Raw genomic sequence first — 27,685 nt, 5'->3', positions numbered from 1 at the left:
CAGTCCCCTCCGACTTACGCAGGGGCGCCGAGGCCGGCGACCCCCTCCCGGCTCCGGCGAGAGTAGGAGGTGGAGCCTCAGCTGGAGGGAAGGGCGGCGTGGGCAGAGCCCTGAGGGGCCCAGTCTTCGGCCCGCCCCGCTGCATCGGGGCGGGGTTTGGGGCAGCCGGAGGCGGGTCCATGCCAGGTCCGAGTTGGAGGAAGCCGGAAGCCAAGCCCCGCGAGCCAGCCTATCGACCCCTGCCCCGCTCTGGCGCCAGCCGGACCTGGGGCCTCCTTCCTGTCCGGGCTCCGCGCCCGCGCCCCCGGCTGTGCTCCAGGCGTTGGGCTGCTCCCTGGGGCTGGCAAGGGGGGCGGGCAGTGCACTCACCTGCCTGTGAGTGGTAGTGTTTGGGTCCTGCCCACCCTAAGTGGCCCAGAGTGACCACGGTCAGGCCATGGGGACCGCACTTGTATACCACGAGGACATGACAGCTGCCCGGCTGCTCTGGGACGAGTAAGTGGGACCTGGCAGGGGCAGAGGCGGGGGATGAGGAGGGGCTCTGGACTCTGAGCTCTCTGTCCATTCAGCCCCGAGTGCGAGATCGAGTGCCCGGAGCGCCTGACCACAGCCCTGGAACGCCTGCAGCAGCGTGGCCTGGAGCAAAGGTGTCTGCAGCTGGCAGCCCGGGAGGCCTCGGAGGCGGAACTGGGCCTGGTGCACAGGTCAGAGTTGGGGTGGGCCCCCTGCCCCTGAAGCCGTGGTCCAGGACCTGGGCCTGCCCCAGCCTGCTGGAGCCTGGCAAACAGAGCCTACGCCCCAAGCCTCAGTTTCACCGTTGGATGGGTGGGTGAGGGAGCAGTGAGGGGGGTGGTCCCACTGGGGGTCCAGACCCTGTTTCTCCTCCGCCTGCTCCTCCAGGTGACCCTGCCTTGCCTGCCTAACCCCTTTGCAGCCCGGAGTATGTGGCCCTGGTGCGGGGGACCCAGGCCTTGGGCACCGGGGAGCTCCAGACCCTGTCTGGACAGTACGATGCCGTCTACTTCCACCCGGTGCGTGCCCTGGGGACATACCCACCCACCCACCCAGTCACACATCCGGGTACTCGTGCCTGTTCACACGGGCAATGTTCCCGTGTGCCAGTGCCCTTCTGGCTGCTGCTGCGGGCACCGGGACTGGCCTGGCCAGTTCTGCGCAGTGCTTGGTGCCCTGCAGCCTGGCACAGGGCTTGGTAGAGCCTGTGAGGGGTAGTGGGCAGGGGGCTTACCTGCACCTCTGCCCTGGCAGAGTACCTTCCACTGTGCCCGGCTGGCTGTGGGGGCGGCGCTGCAGCTGGTGGATGCAGTGCTGGCGGGAGCTGTGCGCAACGGGCTCGCCCTGGTGAGGTGAGAGCTGCCCCCTTCCCTGGCCGCCCCGACCTGTGGGTAGCCCTGTGAGGACGCAGGATGACCCTGACACGCCCCACACCCCACTCCCACCCGCAGGCCTCCTGGGCACCATAGCCAGAGGGCTGCCGCCAATGGATTCTGCGTGTTCAACAACGTGGCCATAGCGGCCAGACATGCCCAGCGGCAGCACGGGCTGCACAGGTTTGTGCCGGTCTGGCTGCAGGGTGAGGCCCAGGCCAGCGGGGAAGGGGGTGGAGGGGGCCTTTGAGGGACCCCACCCAGCTCCTTCCCATCCTGGGCCTGGCTCCTGGCCTGGAGGTGGGAGGCCCTGCCCTCAGTGACCCCAGAGCTGTCTGTCCCCAGGATCCTCATCGTTGACTGGGATGTCCACCATGGCCAGGGCATCCAGTATATCTTTGAGGACGACCCCAGGTAAGCTGGGAGTGGGGACAAGACCCTCCCCTGCGACCCTATTTTTCAGGATGAGCACTGCCCGGCCTGGGAAAGTCTGAGGGACTTTCCCTCAGCACGTGGCTGTGTGCTCGATGGGGTGCGGTTAGGCTTCTGCAAGGAGCCCTGGGGCTGAGGGGCCTGTCCTCTGGCCCCGGCTGACTGTCGCAGCGTCCTTTATTTCTCCTGGCACCGCTATGAGCACGGGCGCTTCTGGCCCTATCTCCGAGAGTCAGATGCAGACGCTGTTGGGCAGGGCCCGGGCCTTGGCTTCACTGTCAACCTGCCCTGGAACCAGGTGCCTGCCCCTCACCCCGGGCCCCCCACCCAGAGCCCCTCCCCCAGCCCACATTCCCCCCTCCCCCGAGTGCAAGCCCAGGGCGTCGTGCCCCGATCACCCCCAGAGCCCAGGCCCCAGGGGTGAGGACCCCGCCGTACTCCCTGGCAGGGCCAGCACTGATGCCCCTTGGCCACAGGTCGGGATGGGAAATGCTGACTACGTGGCCGCCTTCCTGCACGTGCTGTTGCCTGTGGCCTTTGAGGTGACCGTGAGGGGGGTGGAAGCGGTCTCAGTGGCAGGGGGGTGGGGGCGATGCGGTGCCCAAAGTGGAACAGAGCCCCTGGGGTGAGGAGGGTCTCTCTGGAGGGGCCTCTCCTCCGCCTCAGCTCCAGCTTCTTTTCTGCCTCTCCCCACTGGGCCCTGCCTGCAGTTCAACCCTGAGCTGGTCCTAGTCTCCGCGGGATTTGACTCAGCCATCGGGGATCCCGAGGTGAGGACCTGGCCGGGCTGGGGAGGGCTTCTGGAGTCCTGGGGCCAGGGCCTCATCACACCTGGTTCTGGTTGCAGGGACAGATGCAGGCCACGCCAGAGTGCTTTGCCCACCTCACGCAGCTGCTGCAGGTGCTGGCTGGTGGCCGGGTCTGCGCTGTGCTGGAGGTGATTGTGGCGAGCTGGGAGGGTGCGTGCACCGGAGGCTGAGATGTGGTTGGAGGGGTCCTGCCTCGTGGGGCAGGGCATCCTGCCTGGGCCCCTGACACCCCTGCCCTTCGTGTCTCTGCCCCCTCCTTATCCCAGGGTGGCTACCACCTGGAGTCACTCTCACAGTCCGTGTGCATGATGGTGCAAGCGCTGCTGGGCGACCCTGCCCCGCCCCTGTTGGGGCCCATGGTGCCGCATGGCAGGTGCGGGGGGCAGGACGGAGGAGGGTAGGGAGGGCCAGGGGTGGGAGACCAGGCCTCACCGATACTGCTTCTCCTCGCAGCGCCCTGGAGTCCATCCAGAGTGTCCGGGTAGCCCAGGCCCCTCACTGGATGAGCCTCCAGCAGCAAGGTCAGCGTGGCCTGGGTCGGCAGGTGGGATGGTGCTGCAGGCTCTCGTGCAGTGGCTGTGACACTGAACCACCCCCTAGGTGTGGCCCCTGTACTGAGTCCCAGCCCCTACTCCCCAGAGGGGAGGCCCTCGTCTCTGCTGCTGACCGGGAGGCCCGAATTCAAGGCAGCGGCAACCCAGGACGTGGCTGCCCTGAGCTCCCTCCTGGACCAGCCGCGCCTCAATCCCACGCCCCCTGTACGCACGGCTGTTGCCTTGGCTGCGCCAGATGCTGCCCTGGCCCTGCCCTCTGACGTCCTCTGTGAGGAGGGGTCAGCCCCACAGGAGGAGACGCAGGCCTGGGCCAGGTGGGCAGGGTGGGCCTGGGGAGAAGCCCGGGACCATGTCTGCACATGTGTCTGTGTGACTCATCTGTGGTCTGTGTGTCATTCTGTGTCCTCGTGTCCTTCTGGTTTGTCCACCACAGGCCACATGAGGCCCTGGCCCAGGACAGGGCCCTCACTGCACTCGGGAAAGTCCTGTACCTTTTGGACAGGATCCTGGATGGGCAGGTAAGGGCACTGGGGAGGGGCTGGGGGGTGGCCATGGAGTCAGGGGCAGGGCCCAGGACGTGCCTGCGACAGGTGGCCTGTCCAGGGGAGGGCTGGGTGGTACAGAACCATGTGGACATGAGCATTGCCTTGTGCCCAGGACCCTTCCCAAAACAGCCCCCAGGGGCAGGGTTCAGGAACACCCCCTTCAGTTCCCTCAACGAAATGTCCTTTGGCAGAGAAGTGAAGGGGATGATTTATAGTTTTATGCAACTTAGTTTCAGAAATGGAGTAGTTAGACCTCAGAGTGCACAGGTGACAGCCACGGAGACACGGGCCAAAAGAAGGGGCAGATGGGTTTGTTTACCTGGTTTGGGGGTTACCCTCTACACCTGTTATTCACTTCACAGGTGAGCAGTGGCATTGCAGTCACCCCAGCCTGTGCTGCAGCTGCCACCCTGGATGTGGCCATTCGGTGTGGCCTGTCCCATGGAGCCCAGAGGTAAGCCTCACATGGCTGGTCTGAGGCTACGAGGCAGGGCCCATGGGCACCCCCTGCCCTGGCTGGCCATGTGGGAGTGGCTCTGGGCATGGGCTCCAGGCGGGGTGAGTGCAGCTTACCCAGGAGCCAACTCTTCCTCCAGGCTGCTTTGTCTGGCTGTGGGGCAGCTGGATCGGCCCCCAGATCTCACGGATGACGGGTATGACTCTCAGGTCACGGGTATGTCCAGTTCTGCAAGTATGTGGGTGAGCACATCACCCTGGATCCCCAGGGGTGACTGGTGGGCGGGGCGTTCCGCAGCTGGAGTTTGGCAGAGGGCCCCTGGGAGCAATGCCAGGAGGGTCTCCAGCACAGAGGGTCAGCAGTCTTAGCATCCCTGCCCCTGAGCTGTTCTTCTTCTGTCCGGGCTCTCGACGGTGGGCGGCGTCTCACACACAAGCTCATGTATCCATATGCTTGCTCTCCCCTGGAAGGAGGAATCTATGGCTGAACATTGGGGGCAAGGAGGCAGCTGCCCTGTCCATGTTCCACGTCTCTGTGCCACTGCCAGGGGTGAGTGGTGGTGTCACAGGGCAGGGCAGCTGCAGCTCACTGGCATCGGCATGAGGGCCAGACCCCTGGCTTTCACCTGCCCTTCCTGGCGGGACTGTGGGTGTGTCCGCCCACCTGAGATTGGGAGGTGGGGTGGCCTGAGCCAGCTGGAGGGGTGTTCCCTGGATGAGGGGTTGGGCTATGCTGCTGTCCCTCCCACAGACGACTGGAGGGTTTCTGAGCTGTGTCCTGGCCCTGGTGCTGCCCCTGGCCTACAGCTTCCAGCCTGACCTGGTGCTGGTGGCGCTGGGGCCCGCCCATGGCCTGCAGGACCCCCAAGCTGCACTCCTGGCTGCGCTGCTTCGGGGCCCAGCGGGGGGCCGAGTCTTGGCCCTTGTAGATGAGGTGAGCTGGGCGGGGTGGACCTGCTGTGGGGTGGGAGTGAGGAGAAACCAGCAACTCACTGCTTCCACCTCTGCTGCTGACTCAGGAATCCACACCCCAGCTTGCGGTGGTCCTGGCCAGGGTGTTGCATGGAGAGGCAGCCCCCAGCCTGGGTCCCTTCTCCATGGCCTCCCCAGAGGACGTGCAGGCCCTGATGCAGCTGAGAGGGCAGCTGGAGCCACGGTGGAAGATGCTGCAGGTGGCCAGTGAGGCTGGGGGGCCAGGCTCAGGCTGAATGCTTGGGGCCTTGGGCGACAGCTGCCTTAGAGCTCTGTGGGGAGACGGGCTCACGTCCTGGGGAGTGGGGTGCTGCCCTGAACAAGCTCATAGCCGCGTCAAGCAGTTGTGCACCTCTTCCTAGCTCCTCCTTGCGTGCTGTGACCTGGTAGCTTGAAATAGGCCAGTGTGGGAGTATTTACACCCCAGAAAAGACACTACCAACTAGTCCCCCAAGAGCCTGTTGTTAACCATTCACTAGCACACCTCTGCGCCAGGCCTCTGTCCTGAGGGCTAGGCTACGGGGCTGCCCAGGACACTGGCTCAGGGGCTCTGTGTCCCCCCGCCCCAGCGCGGACTCCCCCTCCGGCGACCCGTCTCTGCACGGACGGCCCCTCCCTCGCTCCCTCCCCGCCCAATCAGTAAACGTCGGTTAAGCGAAAGTCTGACTCCGTCTCCCTTATTGAGCCCGATTTAGTTAACTCAGTTGATTCCGGCCCGTTTCCCCACCGGTGGGAACGAGGCTCCAGGGCGGAAGGGCCCTTGATAGGCGGCCTCCAGGTTCCGCCCCCTCCGCGCGTGCCGCCCGCCTCCCAGGTGACGCAGTTCCGGTGCGCTTGCTCCGGCTGTCTGGCTGGTCGCGCGGCGGTGACGCGGTGGCGGGAGCTGGGGCTGCGCGCTGTCTCCGGGGTGAGGGGATCCGGCAGGCGAGCGGGCGCGCGGGTGTGGCCCACGCTCCGTCCTCGGCGGTGCCTCTGCCGGCCGTCCCCTCTCCGGGGCCCCGAGAAGGCGAGTCAGGCCGCGCTCGAGGGCCCGGCGTGAGGAGGGGGCATGGCCAGCGTCCCCCAGCTGGTGGACGACCTGTGCGAGGCCCTCCTGCCGGCCGCGAAGGCTCACTCTGGCCAGCGCCGCGGGAGCCGCAAGAAGGCCAAGCAGAGCCTCAAGAGGGTGGCCTACAACGTTCTGTTCACGAGCCTCTTTCAAGATGAGACCCGCAAGCTGCAGCCCGGCCTCCCGAGACTCCCGGTGAAAAACAGGATCCTCATGCTGTCCTTCGACTTGCGAGTGAGCGGCCTGGGCGCCGAGGCCGACCGCCTGGAGGAGTTGGTGGAGGAGCTGGAGGCCGCGCATCGCCGGCCGCTGGCGGAGCTGGGATCCGTGCTGGACCTGCTGGTGCGCCTGGCGGGCAGCGGGCCCCCGCGAATGCTGCGGCGCCGGCGGGACTTCTTCCTGCACAGCCGGCCCGTCGGGAGAGACGTTCCCTACGGCGGCTACGACTGCGCCGACCTGAGCGGGTTGGAGGCGGACGTGCGGTCACTCATCTCCGGAGAGGAGTATCTGTGTCGGGACCTGGTCCGGAAGACGCTGCAGGTGATGGAGGCGGCGCCGGGCACCGGCCTGCCCGCCGTCGGGCTCTTCTCGTATGGCGACCCCTGCGGGGACAGGTTTGAGAGGGACACCCGCGTCTCGCTCTTTGGAGCCCTGGTGCACAGCCGCACGGCCGACCTGGACGTCCGCCTGGACCTGCCCCCGGTGCCGGACAGCGCAGACCTCTCCGGACTGGCCATCAAGGTAGAGTGTTTGCTTCCTGCCTCCGGCTCCCCGGGCTTGGGAAGGGCCTCGTTTGACCTTCCTTCCATCGGGGCAAAAGGAGGACAGCTGGAGTTCGGAGCACTGGCGGCTGAGCCGTGGGGACTCCCACCCCACCCCCCTCCCCTCCCGCGCAGCCCCCGGCCACGTGCCGCTTTCCTCTTGTATTTACTGTTCAGTCACTTCTTTTGCCTTCGAGTTGATGTTTAAATTCAAGTTCATGAAGATGAAATAAATCCGGTTCTTTCCTGCGTTTCAAGTGTTCAGTAGCCATAGGTGGCAAAAAACATTTGTTCCTGCTGTTCGTGTAGTGTTATGTGCTGTTTTCCCGGTAAGGTGGGATTTTTCCGTTATTAAGTAAATTTTCTTTTGCCTTTGCATTTTGCGGCTTTGCTGAAAGGGTGTTCTGTCATCGTTCAGTTATTCCCTTACTGTGAGGCATTTAGATTGTTTTCAACCGTAATGCTGTGGCAAACATCTGGGCGGACGTGAGTTTTTCTGTGTCTATGTGACTTTTTCATGCTGGGTTCCCCAAAATGGAATTTCCAGATCGGAGACATCTTGTGAAAAATGTCATTGTAAGTTATTTTGAGGCTCGTAAGCCTCAGCAAGCTTGTGTTGTGTGAAATTGGGAATTGGTAATGAATGAGTTTAATTCCTTAAATGATTCCTTAGGGGTGAAAACATGGTGTACTGCTTATGTGCTTGAGGAAAATAGAAGAAACGTTCTGCCGGGTCCTTCCCATAGAGTAAATGGAAGCGTGTGGAAGTGCCCCTGGAGCTCTCATCCCACTCAGGTGAAATCTAGACACCATGTCCAGGTGAAATGTCCTTTTCCCTTGGCCTCTAGGTCTCTTCGAGTGTGGATCAGTCGGAAGATGAAGGGTTTCAATCAGCATCCAATCTGACTCCTGATTCCCAGTCTGAGCCGGGCATGACTCCAGACATTGACCTGTGGGACGCCGTGCTCACCTACGAGGCCAGCAAGCGGAGGTGCTGGGAGCAAGTTGGATGGTTCGTGAGCTTTGCCTTAAAATGCACAGTGCCCCCCCCCCCCCCCCGCCCCCGGTGAACCTGGCCTTTACTCAGAGAGCCCAGGTGGTTGGGTTTAGGAACTTGCAAGTTTCAGTCAAGCTGTGTACAAGTTGTCTGCGCCCGAGGGGTTGAGAGAAGTGCAGGCGGAGAGGGCTCTTGGGCCTACGCAGGTTCCCACTGAACCAGTAACTTCTGCAGATCGCACTTCGCAGTCCGAGTGGTCAGTTGGTAACTGAGTTACATCCTGGCCACGGTGGCTCCCAGTCGGAGGTGTGTGGTCAGTGCTGGGCTTGGGGTGCTGACGAGGGAACGTTCTTCACGTCTATAACGACTGAGGGTGGTCCTCTGGTGAGAAGTTCGGTCCTCGCAGTGTTTCCCTGGTAGATGCTCTTCCCGTCCACGGCCTCTGCACACAGGATCTCTCAGTCTGTAGTGTGCTGGTGTCTCGCAACCTCCCAGAGTGGGGGTAGAGGACACATTTCCCAAATGTTTGGTCATGGGATCCTCTTGTTGCATCTCATCTGCTGGCATTTTTGTGGGATGCCAGTTTGGGGAGCACTGAGTGAACGAGGTGGGGTTCCCAGGGAGCCGAGTGCCTCCCAAGGGTGAGCACGCCCTCGGGGATGCTGTGTGGGCCCTGCTCCTGCTGGGGTCGCTTTCCTGGCGTGGTCATCTTCCCCCACATGGATTCCCCCAGGCACCGTCGGTTTTGGTGGTTGTCTTGTCTTTGAGGGGCTTCTCTGCTCTGTGACTTCCTGTTAAGTCTTTGCCCTGTCTTGTGTGCACAGAGCAAATCTAGTCGCTCCGCTGTTTGCTAACCCCTCACGAGTCTAAGCACTGGCCGTCAAGCAGCTACTGCTTTCTTTTGTAAATATTCGCTAGTGGTATTTCAGTTACCAGTTCCCACTTTGCTAGGCTCAGTTTTGCAGGTCACTGTTCAGGAGACATGGTTGCTCAGCTGGTCAACATCCTCGTCCCTTTTTCTGAATGCGCTTAATCCCCTCAGTGTCCCCCGAAAGCAGAACTGGCCCCACAGCTCCAGCGTGAGGAGTACCTTGCGGTGTCCCTTCCAGGAGGACGGCAGCCAGTGCGATAGCCTGTGCCCCGCGCTCCCGCAGGAGACGCCCGGCCAGCTCGTGGCTGGGCACGGCCTGAGCTCACTCCCCCAAAGCTCTTCCACTGCCTGCTCCATCGTAACCTGCTGCCCCAACCCCTGAGGCCTGTCACTCGAGTTCATTTGGAGAATCTCGGGAACTTGTTGCAGTTGAATCCCAGCCGCCTACTAGTTTCCTGCCGGGAGCTCTGACGAATGGGCAGTTGCGGCGCCCTGTCCACCTGCAGCCCCTGGATTGTGAGCTCTGCCCTCTCCTTGAGAACCCCCAGAGGACCCCTGCCCCTGTGCCTCACCCTGTGAGCCAGCGTCGGTCTCCCTGCTGCCAGGAGTCCTCTGTGTCTGTCGCCCTTTCTGGGGAAGTGGTTTCATTGATGTTAAAGGCCAAGTTCTCTGTGGGTCCAAGTGTGAGTTTGTTTTCCTTCATGGACTCTCCTCCCTCAGCTCTGAGCCACTGAAAGGGTCGTGTGGCCACAGTGGTCGGGAGTTGGCCCTGGAAGGGTGGGCAGGAGCCTAGCACTCGTGCGCAGTGGGGTGGTGCTTGCAGCACATGCATCCCCCGGGGGACCCCCTGGAGGGCCATTCGGAAGGACCCTGGAGGTCCGAGTCTCCTCCTTTCCTCGAGCTCTTCCTGCCCCAAGGGAGTGTGGGCTGGTGTCGTGGCCCGGCTGGGCCCCACCTGCTGATCGGGGCACTCAGGACCGTCCTGCCCGCTTCTCCTGCCCACTCAGGCTGTCCTCCACTCGGCCAGTACCACTTTCCAGGGATGGAAATCAGAGGTGCACCGCCACTCCGCCTGCCATGCCTCATGGCCTCCCCATCTGGACTGTGGACCGCCAGCCCCTGCCCTCGCCCTCCCCACACTGAGCCCCGAGCACCTGGCCCCTTTCTCTTCCTGTCTCTGGGCTTTCACACAGGCCGCTCCCTCCGCCAGGGACACTGCTCCAGGTGTGGCCTTGCTCCCAGGGCCTTCCTGACCAGTGTCTCGGATCCCTCTGGGACCCGTGTCATGGGCGGTGAGTCGCGCCTCCTTGTAGCTTGTGTCCGCGCACCTGCCCCATAAGGACTGGGCTTGTCCTGCTCTGGCCGCTGCTCTCAGACACTTGGTGAGTGAGGGAAGGAGCGCATTATGGTGCAGTGTTCGTTAAAAAGCATTTTTGGTTTTGACAAGTTCTGAGATTTTTCTCGGGTTCCTTTTATTGAGAAATTACTCTTTCCAGTGGATTTTAAAGAACAGTTCTTTCATACTTTCAGTAGGGTTGGTGGTTTCCAAAGGAATGTTTAATAAGTGATACTGGCCTTCCCTGGTGGCGCAGTGGTTGAGAGTCCACCTGCCGATGCAGGGAACACGGCTTCGTGCCCCGGTCCGCAAAAAAAAAAAAAAGAGAGAAGTGATACTGTCTTTTTGGCCTCTTTTGAACAGTGTGACCGGGCTGGGCAGACACTGGTAGTTCCTGAACTTCCTACAGGACCCCCATAGGCAAAGACCTCAGGGGTGGATGTGTGCCCAGAGCCACCCTCTGTGAGACCCAGCTGGCCTGATTTCTCCTGGAATTTCAGGAGACTTTTTCCTCTGTACATTCTTTGTGCTTTTGTGGGGGGAGGGTGATAAAATGCACATAACGTAAAATTTATCATCTTAAGGCTTTTTTTTTTTTTTTGCGGTACGCGGGCCTCTCACCGTTGTGGCCTCTCCCGTTGCGGAGCACAGGCTCCGGACGCGCAGGCTCAGCGGCCATGGCTCACGGGCCCAGCCGCTCCGCGGCATGTGGGATCTTCCCGGACCGGGGCATGAACCCGCGTCCCCTGCATCGGCAGGCGGACTCTCAACCACTGCGCCACCAGGGAAGCCCCATCTTAACCCTTTTTAAGTGTACGGTTCAGTGGCATTAAGGACATTCACGTGGTGTGACCATCACCACCATCCGTCTCCAGAACTGTTTCATTCTCCAAACTGAGGCTCGGTCCCCATTACACACTCACTCCCCCTCCCCCTCCCCCAGCCTCTGGCCCCCACCCTTCTCCTTTCTGTCTCTGTGGTTGTGATTACTTTAGGGACCCCACAGGAGTGGGGTCACTCAGTACTTGTTGTCTTGTGACTGGCTTGTATCACAGCGTCACGCCCTCAGGGTTCCTCTGTGTTGTAGCATCTGACACGTTGTGTCAGAATTTCCTTTCTTTTTAAGGCTGGATAATAGTTCCCTCGTGTGGACGGATCGCGTTCTTCTCCACTCCTCTGGCGATGGACACGTGCGCTGTTGTTAATGTTCTGCTCCAGGCTTGGGTGTTGTTTCCCATGTAGAGGCCGTCGCGAGCCGGTGGGCAGCCGGAGGACCGCCGTGTGCCCGGAGGCGCTGGGCGGGGCGGGCGTGTGCTGCTGCTTCCGGACCCTGTCTGCGCGGCGCCGTCTGACGGCCTGCCGGGCGCTGCTGGAGGGCTGGGGGCCGTGGGGAGTCACACCTGGTCTTAGACGTTTTATGCTGTTGAACCGCTTTGTCCCGCCTTCTGTTCACGTCCACTCGCTGCCCCCCTCTGTCCCCCACAGCCCGCCTGGCCACCGAGAGGAGCCCTACCTCACCGAGGCCGGAAGGGCCGCCTTCGACAGGTCCTGCCGGCTCTGCCAAGCAGGGCTGCAGGTGCTGGGCGGGGGCCTCCTGCAAGCCCCGCAGCCCGTCCTGGTGAAGGAGTGCGAGCTGGTGAAGGATGCGCTCAACATCCTGATTGGGGTCGTGTCCGCCACGTTTTCCCTCTGCCAGGTAAGGACATGCTCACACGTGACACACCTGGGCGCTGGGTGGGAGGGGGAGGGCAGCGGCCACGGAGTCCAGGGTGGCGTGTGGTCGGGAAGCCCACTTGGCCGCCTGCCTGGTGATTGTCTTTTCGTTTCAGTTCTAAAAAGTATTAATTCATTAACATCCTTTTAAAAACTGAATAAAAGTAAGATGTTTCTTGCCGTCAGTGAAAGAAGAGAAATGTACCCGTTTCCGTGGATCCTCGAGAAGTGCGGGCGGGGGTGGGGGGTGGGGGGGGTGGGGCCTTTTGTATGTGTTGCTCTGCACATGCTTCCCTTGTCCTGTGCCCGGTCTCTCTGTGTCTTCAGTGTACTTCCCAGGGCTGTTCTCAGGTGGAGCGTGTGCTAGAAGCACGTCCTGGGCTTGGCGCAGACGCGCTCCAGCCGACTCTAGGCGGTCCTGGTGCTGGGATGCCCTCTGGGACGCTGTTCCGACTCCGCGTTCGTGGCCTCATAGTGTTCTGTTGTGTGAATGGCCCTTCTCTGTGGAGGGGAAGCAGCCCTCTCCACCCTTTTAAGATTGTGGTAACACAGACGTAACTTAAAATTTACCATCTTACCCACTATCAAGCGTACTATTCAGTGGCATTAATTATGTTCACAATGTTGTGTAATCATCCCACTGTCTGTTTCCAAAATTTTTCATCTTCCCAAACTGAAACTCTGTCCTCATTAAACACTGACTCCCCATTTCCCCCTCCCCCAGCCCACGGTACCCACCTTTCTACTTCCTGTCTCTGTGATTTTCCTCATGAGTGGAATCATACAGCGTTTGTCCTTTTGCGTCTGACTTATTTCATGCAGCAGAATGTTCTCAGGGTTCATTCATGCTCTAAGCAGTGTCAGAATTTCCCCCTTTTAAGGCTGAGAAGTGCTCCATGCGTACATAGACCGCACTTGCTCTCCATTCATCACGTTGATGGACACTTGTGTGGATTTCACCTTGTGGCTGTTGTGAATCGTGCTGTGTGAACACGGGTGCACGAGAATCTGTTGAGCCCCAGCCTCTAGCTCATTTGGGTATATTCCTAGGAGTGGAATTGCAGTAATTGCAGGGGTCATCCGGTATACGTTTAACTTTCACACTCCCTCCAGCAGTGGCCTGGGGTTTCAGTCTTTCTGCGTCCTTACCAGTACTTATCCCCCCACCCCTTTTTTGGTAAATAGTAGCCACCCCAGCAGGTGTGAAGTGGTATCTCATTGTAGTTTAGATCTGCATTTCCATCATGGCTAATGATACTGAGCATTTGTTTTTTTTAAGATTTTTTTCCCTTTTTGTTTTTAATTAATTAATTCTTGGCTGCGCTGGGTCTTCATTGCTCTGTGCAGGCCTTCTCAAGTTGCGGCGAGCAGGGCTACTCTTCGTTGCGATGCACAGGCTTCTCATTGCGGTGGCTTCTTTTTTTTTTTTTTTTTGCGGTATGCAGGCCTCTCACTGCTGTGGCCTCTCCCGTTGTGGAGCACAGGCTCCGGACGTGCAGGCTCAGCGGCCGTGGCTCACGGGCCCAGCTGCTCCCCGGCATGTGGGATCTTCCCCGTCCCCTGCATCGGCAGGCGGACTCTCAACCACTGCGCCACCAGGGAAGCCCGCGGTGGCTTCTTTTGTTGTGGAGCATGGGCTCTAGGCGCACGGGCTTCAGTAGTTGTGGCACACAGACTCAGTAGTTGTGTCACACGGGCTTATTTGCTCCATGGCATGTGGGATCTTCCTGGACCAGGGCTCCAGCCCGTGTCCCCTGCGTTGGCAGGTGGATTCTTAACCACTGCGCCACCAGGGAAGTCCCGAGCATTTTTTCATGGGCTTGTCTTTTTTGAAGAAATGTCTATTTTGGTCCTTTGCCTTTTTTTTGTTTGGTTGTTTTTGGGTTTAGAGAACGGAAATGTATTTTCCCAGAGTTTTGGATGCCGGAGGTACAATATTAAGGTGCTTGCAGGATTAATTTCTCCTGAGGCCTTTCTCCTTGGCTTTCAGACAGCGGCTTTCTTACTGTGTCCTCACATGTCCTTTGCCCTTTTTTGAATTGGGCCGTTGAGTTGGAGTTCTTTATATATTGTGGATAGTAATCCCTTATCAGATATATGATTTGCAAATATTTTCTCCCATTCTGTAGGTTGTTTTTTCATTCTCTTGATAGTATCCTTTGAAGTACAAAAGTTTTTAATTCTGATGAAGTTCAGGTTTTCTTTTTCTTTCTTTTGTTGCTTGTACCTTTGGTGTCATATTTGAGAAATCACCAAATTCAAGGCCTCTATGTTTCCTTCTAAGAGTTTATTGTTTTAGCTCTTAAGTTTAGATATTTGATCAAGTTTGAGTTAATTTTGTATTAACTCAAGTGCAGGGGGAGGGTCCAACTCAAATCTTTTGCATGTGGATAGTCTGTTTACCGAGCACCATTTGTTGAAAAGACTGTTCTTTCCCCATTTGTATGGTCTTGGTATCCTTATGCATTAATTGACCGTATATGTGAGTGTTTATTTTTGGCCTCTGTTCTGTTCCACTGGTCTTCACGTCTGTCCTAATGTCAGTACTACAGTGTTCTGTTTTTTTGGGGTGCCGTGCTGCGCAGCTTGCGGGATCTCAGTTCAAACCAAGGATTGAACCCGGCCCACGGCAGTGAGAGCGCCGAGTCCTAACCACTAGGGCAGCAGGGAACTCCCCACGTTCTACACTGTTTTGATTACTGTAACTTTGTAGGAAGTTTTGACCTTGGGAGGTGTGAGTTTTACAACTTTTTTTTAAGATTGCTGTGGTTATTCAGGGCCCCTTGCAATACCATTATGAATTTTAGGATGGTTTTTCCTATTTCTGCTAAAAACACCATTGGGATATTGATAGGCATTGCATTGAATCCACAGATCGATTTGGGTGTATTATTATTATTATTTTTGGCCACACCACACAGCATGTGGGATCTTAGTTCCCTGACCAGGGATTGAACCTGTGCCCCCCGCAGTGGAAGTGCTGAGTCCTAACCACTGGACCGCCAGGGAAGTCCCTGGGTGTATTATTACCCTAACATTACTAGGCATTCCAGTCCGTGCACGTTGGGTGTCTTCGCGTTTACTTAGGTCTTTAATTTCTTTCAGCGATGTTCTCTAGTTTTCACTGTAACAAGTCTTTTGCCTTCTCAGTTAAGTTTCTCTCTTAAGGATTTTATTCTTATGTTACACTAGTAACTGGAATTGTTTTCTTAGTTTCCTTTATTTGGCTTATTCGTTGCAAGTGTATAGAAGTACAACTGATTTTTGTTTGTTGATTTCATATCCTGGAACTTTGCTGAATTCCTTTATTAGCTCTAACAGGTGTTTTGTAGATTCTTTAGTGTTTTCTGTATATAAGATCATGTTATCTGCAGACAGATAATTTTCTTCTTCCTTTCCAATTTGGATATTAAAATTGCTTCTTCTTGCCTAATTGCTCTGGCTGGGACTTCCAGTATTATGTTGAACAGAAGTGGTGAAAACAGCCATCCTTGCCTTGTTCCTTATCCTCGGGGGAAAGCTTTCAGTCTCTCACCACTGAGTGTCACGTGAGCTGTGGGTTTTTCACACGTGGCCTTTATCCTGTTGAGAAAGTTCCATTCTTTTCCTAGTTTATTGAGTGTTTTCATCATGAAAGAGTATTGAGTTTTGTCACTTGGTTTTTTTGCATCTGCTGAGATGATCATATCTAATTTTTTCCTTCGTTCTATTAATGTGTATTACATTGATTTTTTAAAAATAAATTTATTCATTTATTTATTTTTGGCTACCTCGGGTCTTCATTGCTGCGTGTGGGCTTTCTCTAGCTGTGGAAAGCCGGGGGCTGCTCTTCATTGCGGTGCGCGTGCTTCTCATTGCAGTGGCTTCTCTTGCTGCGGAGCATGGGCTCTAGGCGTGCGGGCTTCAGTAGTTGTGGCATGCGGGCTCAGTAGTTGTGGCTTGCGGGCTCTAGAGTGCAGGCTCAGTAGTTACGGCACACGGGCTTAGTTGCTCTGTGGCATGTAGGATCTTCCCGGACCAGGGCTCGAACCCGTGTCCCCTGCATCGGCAGGGGGATTCTTAACCACTGCGCCACCAGGGAAGTCCCTACATTGATTTTTGTATGTTGAACTGCCCTTGCATTGCTGAGATAAAACCCACGTGGTCATGGTGTATAATCCTTTAACATGCTGATAGATTCAGTTTGTTAATATGTTATCAAGGATTTTTGCATCTGTGTTCATAAGGGATGTTGGCCTGTAGTCTTTTCCTTGTAATGTCTTTATCTTGCTTTGGCATCAGGGCAATACTGGCCTCTTAGAATTAGGAAGTGTTCCCTCCTCTTTAATTTTTGGAAGAGTTTAAGAATAACTGGTGGTAGTTCTTTAATTGTTTGGTAGGATTTACCAGTGAAGCCATATGGTGTTGGACTTTTCATTTTGGGGTTTTTGTTGATTTTATTTTCTTTAAATTGTAAAATTCACATGACGTTAACATTTATTATCTTGTTGGGAGGTGTTGTGCTGGTCCCAGCCTATTTTTTTCCAATTAATTAATGAATGAATTAATTTAAGGCTGTGTTGGGTCTTCGTTGCTGTGCGCAGGCTTCCTCTAGTTGTGGCAGTCGGGGGCTACTCTTCGTTGTGGTGCGTGGGCTTCTTATAGCGGTGGCCTATCTCGTTGCAGAGCACGGTATTTGTGGTGCGCAGGCTCAGTAGCTCCACAGCACGTGGGATGTTCCCGGACCAGAGCTCAAACCGTGTCCCCTGCACTGGCAGGCTGATGCTTAACCCCTGCGCCACCAGGGAAGCCCCTCTATTCCCTATTTTATTGTTTCTCTTCCGTTAGCCTTGGGTTTCATTTGCTCTTTTTCTATTTCATTAAGGTGTACAGTGTGGGTATTTATTTGAGACCTTCTTTTCAGCGCAGGTACCTGCAGCTGTACGTTTTCCTGTTCACACAGCTTTCACTGCATCCCACAAGTGTGGTTGCAGTCAGCCCTCTTTTAGGTTGTTTCCGTGCTCTGCGGTTGTAAACCATATTGTGGGGAACACGCCATGGCAGGTGTCTGTGTGCCTTTTCCATTATTTTCTCAGGACAGGTGCCTGATCTAACGGCAAGCACTTTCTCACAGCCCCAGCCCCAAGCAGGTGTCTGTGTGCACCCCTCAGGTAGCCTGGAAGGCCTTCTGCCTCCTGCGCCCTTTCCTGTGTGTGTATCTGGGTCGGGGCCCCTGGTCTTGGGGGTGCTGTGGGCAGTGCTGTGGTGGGGTGCACGGGTGGAACGGGATGCAGCCACACTGGCTCTGGATGCCCGGCCCCAGTGACCCCCGCCTTCGTCCTGTCCAGCCAGCGCAGGCCTTCACGGTGAAGCAGGGTGTCCACGTCTCAGGAGCATCCCCCGAGAGCATTAGCAGCCTCCTCTCGGAGGTGGCTGAGTGCGGGACCCACTACGCGCGCCTGAGCCACTTCTCTCTGCAGCCTGTGCTGGACTCCTCGTGCAGCGAGGGCCTCGTGTTCCAGGTACGGCCCCGCCTCATGCTGCTGCAGGTGTGCCTGAGAGCTGTCCACAGGTCCTGCACCAGGGCCTCTGAGTACAAACGGTGTTCTCCTCGGTGATGTCCCAAATCCGTCAGTTGCCCTTCAGGAATGGGGTGGCCGGCGATTACGTCTTACCTGGCCCGTCACTTCACTGGAAACCTGGGGCAGACATGTTGGGGCCACGAGAGAGTGCGAGGCAGGTGTGGCCAGTGCTGGGGGCCCCGGGGGCAGGCCAGGCGGTGTGGGTTGGGCCCATGCTGCCTGTTCCCCACTGGGTCCCTGGTGTGGGGCTGAACCAGGTCCTCTTGAAAGCCTTGTCTTTGGCCCATTCGCTGGCAACAGCCCCCAGGGCAGCGGGGGCAGCTGCGTGGGAGGGGCATCCAGACTGAGAGAAGGGTGCGGGCAACGCAGCGGGGCTGCTGGGGTGACGTGACGAGGCTCAGGTTCTAGGATGGGTCACAGTGGGGCTAGGAGGGCAGAAGGAAACCAAGACAGGACTGATGTGTCGGCTCTCTGGGGTGTGAGGGCGGGACAGCTGTCTCCTTGCTGGGGGGTGCCTGACGTTTGTTCTGGAGTGTTCCACGCAGACCTCCTGGAACGGCATGAGCTGAGCTGGGGCCATACTGCTGTGGCTGCCCAGGACACGTGTGTCCTCGAGACCCCAGTGATCTGAGCAGCCAGAGACCCTCTGAGGGCTGGCGTCTGTGCACAGAGCCCAGCTGCTTGGGATCCGCAGGGTCCGGTTTCCCGGTGCAGCTGGCCCTGGCTGCGGGGACAGGATTTGCAGTGGCCTCGGGCTCCGGCCAGGCTCGGTGTCCGCACGTGACCCACAGATGCCCGTTCCTTGGAACACGGAGCCCCAGGGTTGGGGTTGGAAGCCCTGCCTTTTGCCTGCACCGGCTTGTCCTCTGGTTCTGAGCTTGGTGGCAGTTCCCCAAGTGCCTAGCCGTCCTCCTCCCAGCCCCCTGCCCCCTGCCCCGCAGGCCTTCACCAGCGGCCTGAGGAGGTACCTGCAGTACTACCGGGCCTGTGTGCTCTCCACCCCGCCCACCCTGAGCCTCCTCACCATTGCCTTTCTCTTCAAGAAACTGGGCCGGCAGCTCAGGTGAGCCTCAGCACGGCAGCCTGGTAGCTGGACAGGGGCAGGTGTGGGGCTTGCTGGGTGGTGGGCGGCCATGAAAACAGCCCTCCTGGTAGGCGTCTGGACAGCCCCTTGACCCAGCTGAGTTCACGAGGTGCTGGGCGCTGTCTGTTGGCAGCCCACCATGCAGGCCCTGCCCAGGATCGGGGGCTCCTGCCTGACAGGCACACAGGGTGCCTACAGACAGACCCGGCCCCTGGCACCCAGGAGCCAGTTAGTAAATGCCAGGCCAAGGGCTGCTGGCAGGTGCCACCTGGAGAAGGCAAAGTGGGGGGCTGGGGCGGGCTGAGGGGCTCAGTGGGAGAGGAGTTCTTGCAGGCAGAGGGGCAGGAGTGTGGAGGTCCTGGGGCTGGAGATGGGAGCCTGGGGGCATCTGGAGGGTGCTGTCGGGCTGTGCTGACGTGTGGAGCACGGCCTGAAGCGGGGTGTTGGGGGCGAGGGGCCCAGGGGGGACTTGGCAGCCATCCAGGGCAGAGGAGGTGGCAGCCTGGGGGAGGCCGGATAGTGGCAGGTTTGGGGAAGGGTTGTGGACTCAGGGGGATTCAGTCTTGGCCAGACCTGGGGAGGAGGTGGCGTTGCGTGGGGTGCCCTGGGAGGGGCCCGGTAGGAGGCTCACACCTGAGGTCCTTGAGGTGCAGGTGGTTTTAAAGCCAGACCATCTGGACAGGCAGAGTAGGGCCTGGGACGTGTTCTGCTCACCTGGTCTCACCGGCCTGTGTGTCCAGGTACCTGGCTGAGCTCTGCGGTGTCGGCACTGGACTCCTGGGTGCTGGGGGCGGAGCGCCCGGGGCTGCGTTCCCCACTGTGAGTCTGGGTTCCTGCCGGGTGTGGGCCTGGCCAGCCCCACGGGACGGGCAGGGCTCCCCGCCTGCTGTCTGTGCCGTGTGCGCTGAGCCCTCCTCTTGCCGCCTCCAGGGGGTGAAGCTGCTCTCCTACCTCTACCAGGAGGCCCTGGATAACTGCAGCAACGAGCACTACCCGGTCCTGCTGTCTCTGCTGAAGACCAGCTGCGAGCCCTACACGCGGTGGGGGCCGGCATGGGGTCGGGGCCCCGCTCAGCCCTAACACGTTCGAGCTCGTCCTCGCGTCGGGGCGCCTGCTCAGCGCAGGGATCAGAGATTGGGGTGGCACGGGGAGGGCACGATGGGGGGTTCGGACTGTGGGCACCGGGGCGCAGCTGTCTACCCCCGTGGGTGCCACCCACCTCACCACTGGCCCACCCCCCCGGCAGGTTCATCCACGACTGGGTGTACAGTGGGGTCTTCAGAGACGTTTACGGCGAGTTCATGATCCAGGTGAACCACGAGTACTTGGGCTTCAGAGGTAGGTGGCGGCCGGCTGCGGCCGGGACCCCACACCCTCGGCGGGTCGGGGCCGTGGCTGGACTCAGAGCCGGCTGTCTCGTCCCGCACGTAGATAAGTTTTACTGGACCCACGGCTACGTGCTTATTTCCAAAGAGGTGGAGGACTGCGTCCCCGTGTTCCTGAGGCACGTCGCCCACGACGTGTATGTCTGCGGGAAGACCATCAACCTGCTGAAGCTCTGCTGCCCCCGGGTGAGGGCGGCTGGCGCGCCCCGCAGGGTGCTGCCCGCTCGCCGTGTGCCGGCCCCCCGCGGCCTGGTGCTCTGTCCTTAGCTCCGGGTCAGCCGTGTTGGAGCAGGGGTCGTGGCGACCTCTCCCTCAGCTTCCCTTGAGAGCTTCACGAGCTCAGCTTCGGTTGAGTTTCTGGGCGCTCGTTCACACGGGAGGAGAGCCGAGGGCGTTTCAGAGGCCGGGGGGCAGCGGGCTCCTCCCTGCCCTCCTCTGCGTTGGAAACCGCCCCGGCAGGGCAGGGATGGGCTGCGTCGCCAGGCAGGTGGACCCAGGGGCTCTTGTGCAGCGCTCACAGGGCTTGGCCGCGCTCCGTGCGGCCGAGGCTCTGCGGAAGATGGCCGGGTGGCAGTGGTGGGGTGTGGACCGGCAGCCTCTGCCTGGAGGTGCTGTCTGATGTCCGAGCAGGCTGGCCAGGCGTGTGGACCTGGGGGTTCCTGGCAGTGGAACCGCCGAGTGCAGGCTGGATCAGGGGGCAGCAGCCGGCCGAGTGCAGGGCTGAGATCAGACTGGAGCGGCCAGGACAGGCTCAGGGCTGGGTGGGAGCGTCCCATGCAGGGGAGGAGACTCGTACTGGTGAGGCCCCAGGAGCAGCCCAGAGGTTGGACGACATGGTGGGCTCGGCCCTGGGGGGAGGGCGTGGCGGCTGGGGCAGTCCTGTCTGAGCTGACCTTAGGAAGTGCGTGTGGGCGTGTCCGGCTCTGGGCAGCTTCTTCTGAAGTGTTATTTGTGGGAGGCAGACCTGGCTTCTGCCACAGGGCAGCCTTGGCCTGGGCGGAAACCCGCCCAGCCTGTGATGTCCTGGAGCCGTGGAGGATGCCAGCGAGGAGTGCAGGGTGTCCGAGGAAGCAGGCTGTCCGCGTGGGTCGCCAGAAACAGGGAGGCCGAGAGGGGTGTGGGTCTGCGTGCCTCCGGGCTCACGGCAGGTCCTCCCTCCTCGGCAGCATTACCTCTGCTGCTCCGATGTCCCGGTCCCTCGCGTCTCGGTGATATTCTCCCTCGAGGAGCTGAAGGACATCGAGAAGGACTGTGCCATCTACGTGGGCCGGATGGAGAGGGTGGCGCGCCACAGCTCCATCAGCAAGGAGGAGAAGGTGAGGGAGGGGCGCCTTGGGCCACGGGCCTTTTCTTGCGCCTCCCTCTCCTCCCAGGGTTCCTTGCGCCTCCCTCTCCTCCCAGGGTTCCTTGCGCCTCTCCCCCTCCTCCCAGCGTGGGCTGGACAGTGGGCTCCCCTCCTGCTCAGGAGGGGCAGGTGTACTGGGGCCCAAGCTTTGCGCCTCCTGTGGCCTGGGGAGGGGTTTGATGGAAAGTCCTTCCTGGCCCGGCACCTGGTGGGCAGCAGGGAGATGTGGGCTGGGCAGACCCCAGAGAGCAAGTGGCGGGGGTGAGCGTTGGAGGTGCAGAGGAGGCTGTACACCCTGCTGGGGCGGCCTGGCCTGGCCCTCCGTCCCCGCAGGGAAGCCCGTCCCCTTCAGGGTGGGCATACAGGCCTGGGGTCTTGGCTCCAGATTGCTCTGGGAGAGCGTATCGATTGCCTGGGAACCAGCCTCACCACTGTGTGGGGTGGGCACCGTGCCCCCAGAGCCCACCCAGGGTCTGAGCGGACCCCTCTCCCAGGCCATCCCAGGGGCATGGGAGGGAGGATTAGATGCGTCAATCAATGGTGGTCTTTTTCAGGAATTACGAATGGAAATTGCAAAACAAGAATTAATCGTCCAGGCCCGGGAAGCGGCGTCCAGGGTCCTGAGCGCGCTCAGCGGTGCGTGTGGCTCGGGTCCCCCTCTGCGTCGGGGGGCTGCCTGCTGGGGCTCCTCATAACATGCCCCTTACTGTCTTGTCGCAGATCGGCAGCTGTCTGAGCGGATGGCCTTGGATGCCCAGAAGCGAGAGCAGTTTCAGAGGCTGAAGGAGCAGTTTGTGAAGGACCAGGAGGTGGGTGGGGTTGGCCCGGGGGTGGCACAGGCTCGGGGAGGCGGCTTCACCAGCGGGGCCGCCGGGGGTGTTGTGCAGCGCCGCCGGGCGGCCAGGCAGGAGGAGCTGGATGATGACTTCAGCTACGCCCGTGAGCTCCGGGACCGGCAGAGGAGGCTGAAGGCCCTGGAGGAGCAGCTGGAGAGGAAGGCCAGGTAGGTGGCCGCGGGCGTAGTGGCCACTCCGGGTCGGCCTCCCTGGGACGAGGGCACCGTGGGGACACCGTGGCTCGTTTGATCTTTGATGGGCCTTTACCTTTTATTTTGACACCTTGCAGGTGTACGTTCAGGCCGGAAGAGTAGTGGTCTGAGCTCAGAAGGTCTCCTTGCGGTCGGTTTGTGTGGACTCGGGTTCAGGGTTGGGGCACACTCTGTGTTCCTGTCGCCTCTCTGTCTCTTTGTTTCTTTTAAGTTAAACAGCTCCTGTTTTTCTAATTTTTTCTTAAACCTGTTAGCAGTTTGACAGAGAAACAGGAATTTCTCCAGCACAGTATCTGCGAGTCTGTCTCTTGCTGTGCCATCAGCTTGTCCCGCCCTCCCCTGCATTTCCCATAAGCTGGCAGCAGAGCTGGCATCTCGAAGGGGGGCCCTTTGTGGGAGGGGCTGTCCCTTCCTGCTCACCGTCTCGGGGTCTCAGTTGTCCTGACCTTGGGGGCGGTTTATGGAGCTGTGACTGAGCCAGCAAGTGATGAGTGCATGTATGCCTGTGCCCGTGCATCCGTGCTGTCTTGTGTGTACACACACGTGTGTGTGTGTGTGTGTGTAAGTAGACATTATTCACCTGTTCACACGAGGAGGAAACTAGGTGTAGAGGCTGTGTCCCTGGCCTGTGACAACCGAATTAAAAATGGCCGGTCCAGGTTTGAAACCAGTTCCTGATGGCGAGAGGATCAAAATCGTTGGGTGTTAACATGCCAGGCCAGCTTTGAATGAAGCAAATAAAATGTTTACACTGCACCCTGGGTACCCTTTTGCATTGATAATCAGTTCTCTGGGGTTTGCGCCAGCAGAACGGGAAGTTGCCTTTTACGCAGCTGACGAAGTGAGGCCTCACCTCCTAGAGGCCCTGGGCAGCCCCCGGCCCCTCGCCAGTCCCTCTGCTTCAGGCTGTGTAGGGGCTCATCTGGTGTTCACTCTGCGGAGTGAATTCACTGGGCCTGCCCGCTGGGGGCTCCTAGTCTGGGGGCCAGAAAGACCTGCCCAGCGAGGCCCCTGCAGGTGTTGCGGGAGCAGCTACCTGCCCGGGGAAGGTGCTGGGCATGTGGACTGCCCATCAGGGGTCTCTGCCACGGAGAGCCTCCAGCCCACGGGGCACTGGCTGGACAGTGGGGTGACCATGGTGACCAGTCCTCTCTTGGTGGCTACAGGCAGGCCCTGGTGGATCATTACAGCAAGTTGTCTGCAGAGGCAGCTCGTCGGGAGCAGAAGGCGCTGTGGAAGGTCCAGAGGCACAGATTGGCCGGCGCTCGGCTTCGTTTTCTCTTAGAAGATCAGAAACGCGTTCAGGTAGTGCTGCTGTTCACAGGGGAGCTCTTCCCCGGCCCCCCGGGGACTCAGAAGCCCTGAGGTCGCACGCAGACCTTCCTGTGTGCCCGCTGGAGGAGCATGAGTAAGGCTCTCATCGCGTGTTCAGAGGGGTCGTGACCCGGAGAGGCCGTGCTGCCCTCAGACGACACAGGTGGTGCTGGGCGCCAGCCGGGCTGCGAGCCAAGTGCCGCGTGAGCCCCGCCGCATCGCGGTGCCCGACAGTTGCGGGCGGTGGGGCTGTGACTTCCACCCCCACGGCTGCCGCCGCACATCCTGCTGGTTGAATTTCAGGAGCTGCTGGAAGACATGGCGGAGGGGAAGCCCCTGGAGCCGCTGGCCATCCTCCCGGGTGCCCGCTTCCAGGTGAGTGCCCGCTCCCGGGCGAGGGGCCGGGGCAGGACCCAGGGCACATAGCGTGGGGCTCCGAGCTGGCTGCCCTGTGCCTGGCCTGTGTCCCCACTGCCCCCCTGTCATGGGTTTTGGTGCTGGGTGCAGAACCGAACTTGGGGGACAGAGCCGGATAATGGGAGGGACCAACGCGCACTTGTGTTTCAGGCTTCCTTTCTGGGCCCTGAGCACCCCGACGGAGGCGGCAGCTGTGATCCTGGGCATGAGGGGCGGCACGAGGCTGCCCGGGACAGCCCCGACAGGCAGAGCGTGCTGACGCCACAGCCCCTCGAGCCTCCAGCAGCTGGGGCCTGCGGCTCAGGGCCAGGAGCAGGCCCGCCGTCAGAGCAGGCGGAGGGGCCGGGGCCGTTCTCTGTGGGCCTCAGCATCCGAGACTTCCTGCCCACGGCCCAGGGGGCTGAGCAGCCTGTGCTCACCAGCCCGGCCCCCGTCCTGGACGAGGCGCTGCAGACCATTGGCTCGGACCTGCCTCCCCTGGCTCTGTCTGCAGCAGCGGACACAGGGCCCTCCGGGCCACAGGAGTACGATTTCAGAACCATCCTGAGGCCGTCTGTGGCCGCCCCAGCTTCCCCAGGGGCCCTGCAGACTGCAGGAGGCAGCTTGGGCAGTGAGGGGCAGCGGCTGCGGGAGGACACTCACGTGCAGCTGGACACGTGTGTCCCAGATGGGCGGGTGGCTCTGCCTTACGCGCACCCCCCCCAGCACCCCTCCTGCCAGGAGGAGAGCAGCCAGGACCCGGGGGAGCTCTGTGGGCAAGTGGCAGAGCCTGGTGTTCCCACAGAGGGTTATGCTTCTGGAATGGCTCCCGCCCGGCCACGGTGGAACGTCCACGGACACGTGTCTGATGCCAACATCAGGGTGGGGGAGAACGTGTGGGATGTGGCCCCCTCCCGGCCACGGTGGAACGTCCACGGACACGTGTCTGATGCCAGCATCAGGGTGGGGGAGAACGTGTGGGATGTGGCCCCCTCCCGGCCACGGTGGAACGTCCACGGACACGTGTCTCAGTCCAGTGTGATGCTGGGGTTGCTCTCAGGGGAAGCTGAGCCCAACGTGCCCGGGGCCCCCTGGGCGCCCCCTGACCATGGGTCCCGGTCAGGCCTCAGCTTGGGAGCCCAGAGCCCTGCCCGGGAAGACGAGCCACGGCTGCCTGCAGAGACGGCCTCAGGCGGCTCTGGCCGTGGGGAGGAGACTGGCCTGCAGGACTTGCTGTCTGCGGAGGCTGCGCCCACTGCTCTGGAAGACAGTATCCCTGAGGAGCCAGGTCAGTGGGGCCCCCAGGGCTGTCCTGTGACGGGGGGCGTCGGTGAGCCCGGGGGGCGGGTGAGAAGCTGGCTGCCCCGGGGACTTGGTGGGGCGCTGTCCAGCGGCAGGTGCTGGGCCCTGACGCCCCCTCCCACCCCGTTCGTTCCGCTCAGGCCCGGGGGCGAGTGGGGACTCCCAGGACCTCTCTCCAAGTGGCCCTCCGAGCTCACAGGTCAGGGCAGACGGGGTCAGGGGCTGGGGACCAGGAGTCGGGGCAGCGTGTGCTGCTGGTGGGCCCCCTGCCCCCGCCTGGCCTGTCGTGGGCAGTGAGGGCTCCGCCCTGGGACTGGGCAGCACGCGGGGGATGCCCCCCGCCCAGTCCGTCCTCTCCCATTCGAGGGGAACAGGCGGGCTCCTTGAGGCTGGGTTGTCTCAGGAGGGCGTAGACACCCGGAGCAGCCCAGGCCCTGGCGAGGAGGCGGCCCAACGCTGGGACAGGGAGCAGGCCTACCTGGCGGGCCTGGCGGGGCAGTACTGCCTGGAGCGGTACCCGGACACCTACGAGGCCATGTGTGAGTGGGCTGGCCGTGGCGGGAGGGAGCCTGGCCGGCGCGTCCCTGGTGCGGGACCGTGGTCCGTGTCACCCCTGCAGCAGAGCCTCCCGTTGCCCGCCTCCTGCACCACGGGCTGCCCCGAGCTTTTGCCCTCCCCGAGGACCCCGGGGCCCAGTCAGACGCAGACGCGAGTGCAGTGCAGCTGAGCGAGCTGCTGCCGCTGCCCGTGCTCATGAAGCACTCCATCACGGCCCCGCTGGCTGCCCAGTGAGTGCCCGCCCGGCCCGCCCCGCCCCGCCCGGCCCTCCCCACCCGGCCCTCCGCGCCTTGCCGGCCAGTGACGCCTGGCCCCTCCTGCCAGCGTCTCCCTGGTGAACAAGGCCGCAGTCGACTACTTCTTCGTGGAGCTGCACCTCGGGGCACACTTCGAGGCGCTGCGGCACTTCCTGCTGATGGAGGACGGGGAGTTTGCGCAGTCCCTCAGCGACCTGCTCTTCGAGAAGGTGAGGCCCGGGTGGGGCGGGCACAGGTGGGGCTGCGGGAGGGGGCCTGGAGGCCTCGGGACGCCTCGGGACAGCCGTGCCCTGCTGCTGCAGCTCGGGGCGGGACAGACGCCTGGGGAGCTCCTCAGCCCGCTGGTGCTCAACTCCGTGCTGAGCAAGGCCCTGCAGTACAGCCTGCACGGCGACACGCCGCACGCCGCCAACCTCTCCTTCGCCCTCAAGTTCCTGCCCGAGACGTTTGCCCCCAATGCCCCGGACGTGCTGAGCTGCCTGGAGCTCAGGTACAAGGTGAGCAGGGCGCCCTGGTGCAGATGGGCGGGGGACGGTCCCGGGACGCAGGCGTGCTGAGTTGGCTTCCCTGGCAGGTTGACTGGCCCCTCAACATCGTGGTCACCGAGGGCTGCTTGAGCAGGTACAGCGGCATTTTCTCCTTCCTGTTGCAGCTGAAGCTCATGATGTGGACGCTCAAGGATGTCTGCTTCCACCTCAAGCGCACAGGTGAGCCTGGCGGGGCCCCGGTGTCCCCTCAGCCCGTGGCTGTAGCTCAACACCCCCCCCCCCCCCCGCAGCACGGGTGAGCCACGCAGCCGGCTCGGTGCAGTTCCGCCAGCTACAGCTGTTCAAGCACGAGATGCAGCACTTCGTGAAGGTCATCCAGGGCTACATCGCCAACCAGATCCTGCATGTCACCTGGTGTGAGTTCCAGGCCAGGCTGGCCTCGGTGGGCGACCTAGAGGAGATCCAGCGCGCCCATGCCGAGTACCTGCACAAGGCTGTGTTCAGGTGAGGCGCGGGGCCGGGGCCGCGTCCCCCGTGTCCCCCGCGTCGGGCGCGCTCACCGCAGCCCCCGCCTGCCCCCCCAGGGGCCTGCTGACGGAGAAGGCGGCGCCGGTCATGAACATCATTCACAGCACCTTCAGCCTGGTGCTCAAGTTCCGCAGCCAGCTCATCGCCCAGCCCTGGCGCGGCCCCGAGCACCCCAACTTCGCCCTCCTGCAGCAGTCCTACAGCACCTTCAAGTATTACTCCCACTTCCTCTTCAAAGGTGACCCTCCCCTGGGGCCGGGCAGGGCCAGGCGGGGTGGGGGCGGGGCTGAGCTGCTCACTGACGCCCTCCCCCCAGTGGTGAGCAAGCTGGTGAACCGCGGCTACCAGCCCCACCTGGAGGACTTCCTGCTGCGCATCAACTTCAACAGCTACTACCAGGACGCCTGAGGCCTGTGCGGCCCCGGCGGGGGTGCCTGCGCTGCAATAAAGGTGCTGGCCGCCCCACTCCCGCCTCTCTCTACCGGGCGGGGCCGGGGCGGGGGCAGAGCGAACGCACGGAGGCGGAGGCGACCGAGGGAG

The 27,685-nt window shown here is 60.8% G+C and overlaps 2 protein-coding genes across 10 annotated transcripts; both read left to right on the top strand.

The window, feature by feature from the left end:
- Positions 1–240: 240 nt before the first annotated feature.
- On the top strand, positions 241–5,803 carry HDAC10 (histone deacetylase 10). Of its 2 annotated transcripts, none has more exons than XM_082667054.1 (19): positions 241–495; positions 570–704; positions 935–1,031; positions 1,267–1,364; positions 1,464–1,568; positions 1,731–1,799; positions 1,989–2,115; positions 2,294–2,359; positions 2,528–2,587; positions 2,665–2,754; positions 2,893–2,999; positions 3,080–3,147; positions 3,227–3,494; positions 3,614–3,698; positions 4,088–4,179; positions 4,322–4,378; positions 4,653–4,731; positions 4,933–5,115; positions 5,201–5,803. In XM_082667054.1, exons 1-19 carry the CDS (start codon positions 437–439, stop codon positions 5,387–5,389), a joined length of 2,034 nt encoding a protein of 677 aa, XP_082523180.1. In that variant the 5' UTR covers positions 241–436; the 3' UTR covers positions 5,390–5,803. The 2 variants fall into 2 exon arrangements, with proteins under 2 accessions (XP_082523180.1, XP_082523179.1); XM_082667053.1 differs by having other exon boundaries at positions 2,222–2,359.
- Positions 5,804–6,201: 398 nt separating this feature from the next.
- Positions 6,202–27,680, top strand: TUBGCP6 (tubulin gamma complex component 6; the record flags this gene model as incomplete). 8 transcript variants are annotated; one of them, XM_082665668.1, is made up of 25 exons in its annotated part: positions 6,202–6,942; positions 7,811–7,974; positions 11,652–11,862; positions 17,207–17,380; positions 18,382–18,503; positions 19,265–19,343; positions 19,455–19,564; positions 19,771–19,862; positions 19,956–20,095; positions 21,076–21,225; positions 21,809–21,890; positions 21,975–22,063; positions 22,142–22,257; positions 23,469–23,607; positions 23,920–23,991; positions 24,184–25,300; positions 25,455–25,513; positions 25,718–25,853; positions 25,934–26,102; positions 26,197–26,338; positions 26,432–26,626; positions 26,704–26,836; positions 26,908–27,121; positions 27,202–27,383; positions 27,462–27,680. In XM_082665668.1, the coding sequence occupies 25 exons, from the start codon at positions 6,202–6,204 to the stop codon at positions 27,551–27,553; spliced, it is 4,920 nt and encodes a 1,639-aa protein (XP_082521794.1). In that variant the 3' UTR covers positions 27,554–27,680. The 8 variants fall into 8 exon arrangements, 7 of the variants coding, with proteins under 7 accessions (XP_082521794.1, XP_082521791.1, XP_082521793.1 ...); XM_082665665.1 differs by having other exon boundaries at positions 25,455–25,853; XM_082665667.1 differs by having other exon boundaries at positions 19,771–20,095.
- Between the last annotated feature and the right edge of the window lie 5 nt (positions 27,681–27,685).

This window comes from Grampus griseus (genome assembly GCF_964374135.1).
Source record: "Grampus griseus genome assembly, chromosome: 11".
NCBI lineage: Eukaryota > Metazoa > Chordata > Mammalia > Artiodactyla > Delphinidae > Grampus > Grampus griseus.
This window is presented reverse-complemented; position numbering and strand designations above follow the sequence as displayed.

Bases quoted from the DNA above. Each gene is read 5' to 3' on its own strand.
- HDAC10 (XM_082667053.1), top strand. From the start codon at position 437: ATGGGGACCGCACTTGTATACCACGAGGACATGACAGCTGCCCGGCTG. The intron at 1,569-1,730 runs GTTTGTGCCGGT...GTCTGTCCCCAG, and splicing joins CGGCAGCACGGGCTGCACAG to GATCCTCATCGTTGACTGGG. The intron at 2,116-2,221 runs GTGCCTGCCCCT...GATCACCCCCAG, and splicing joins TCAACCTGCCCTGGAACCAG to AGCCCAGGCCCCAGGGGTGA.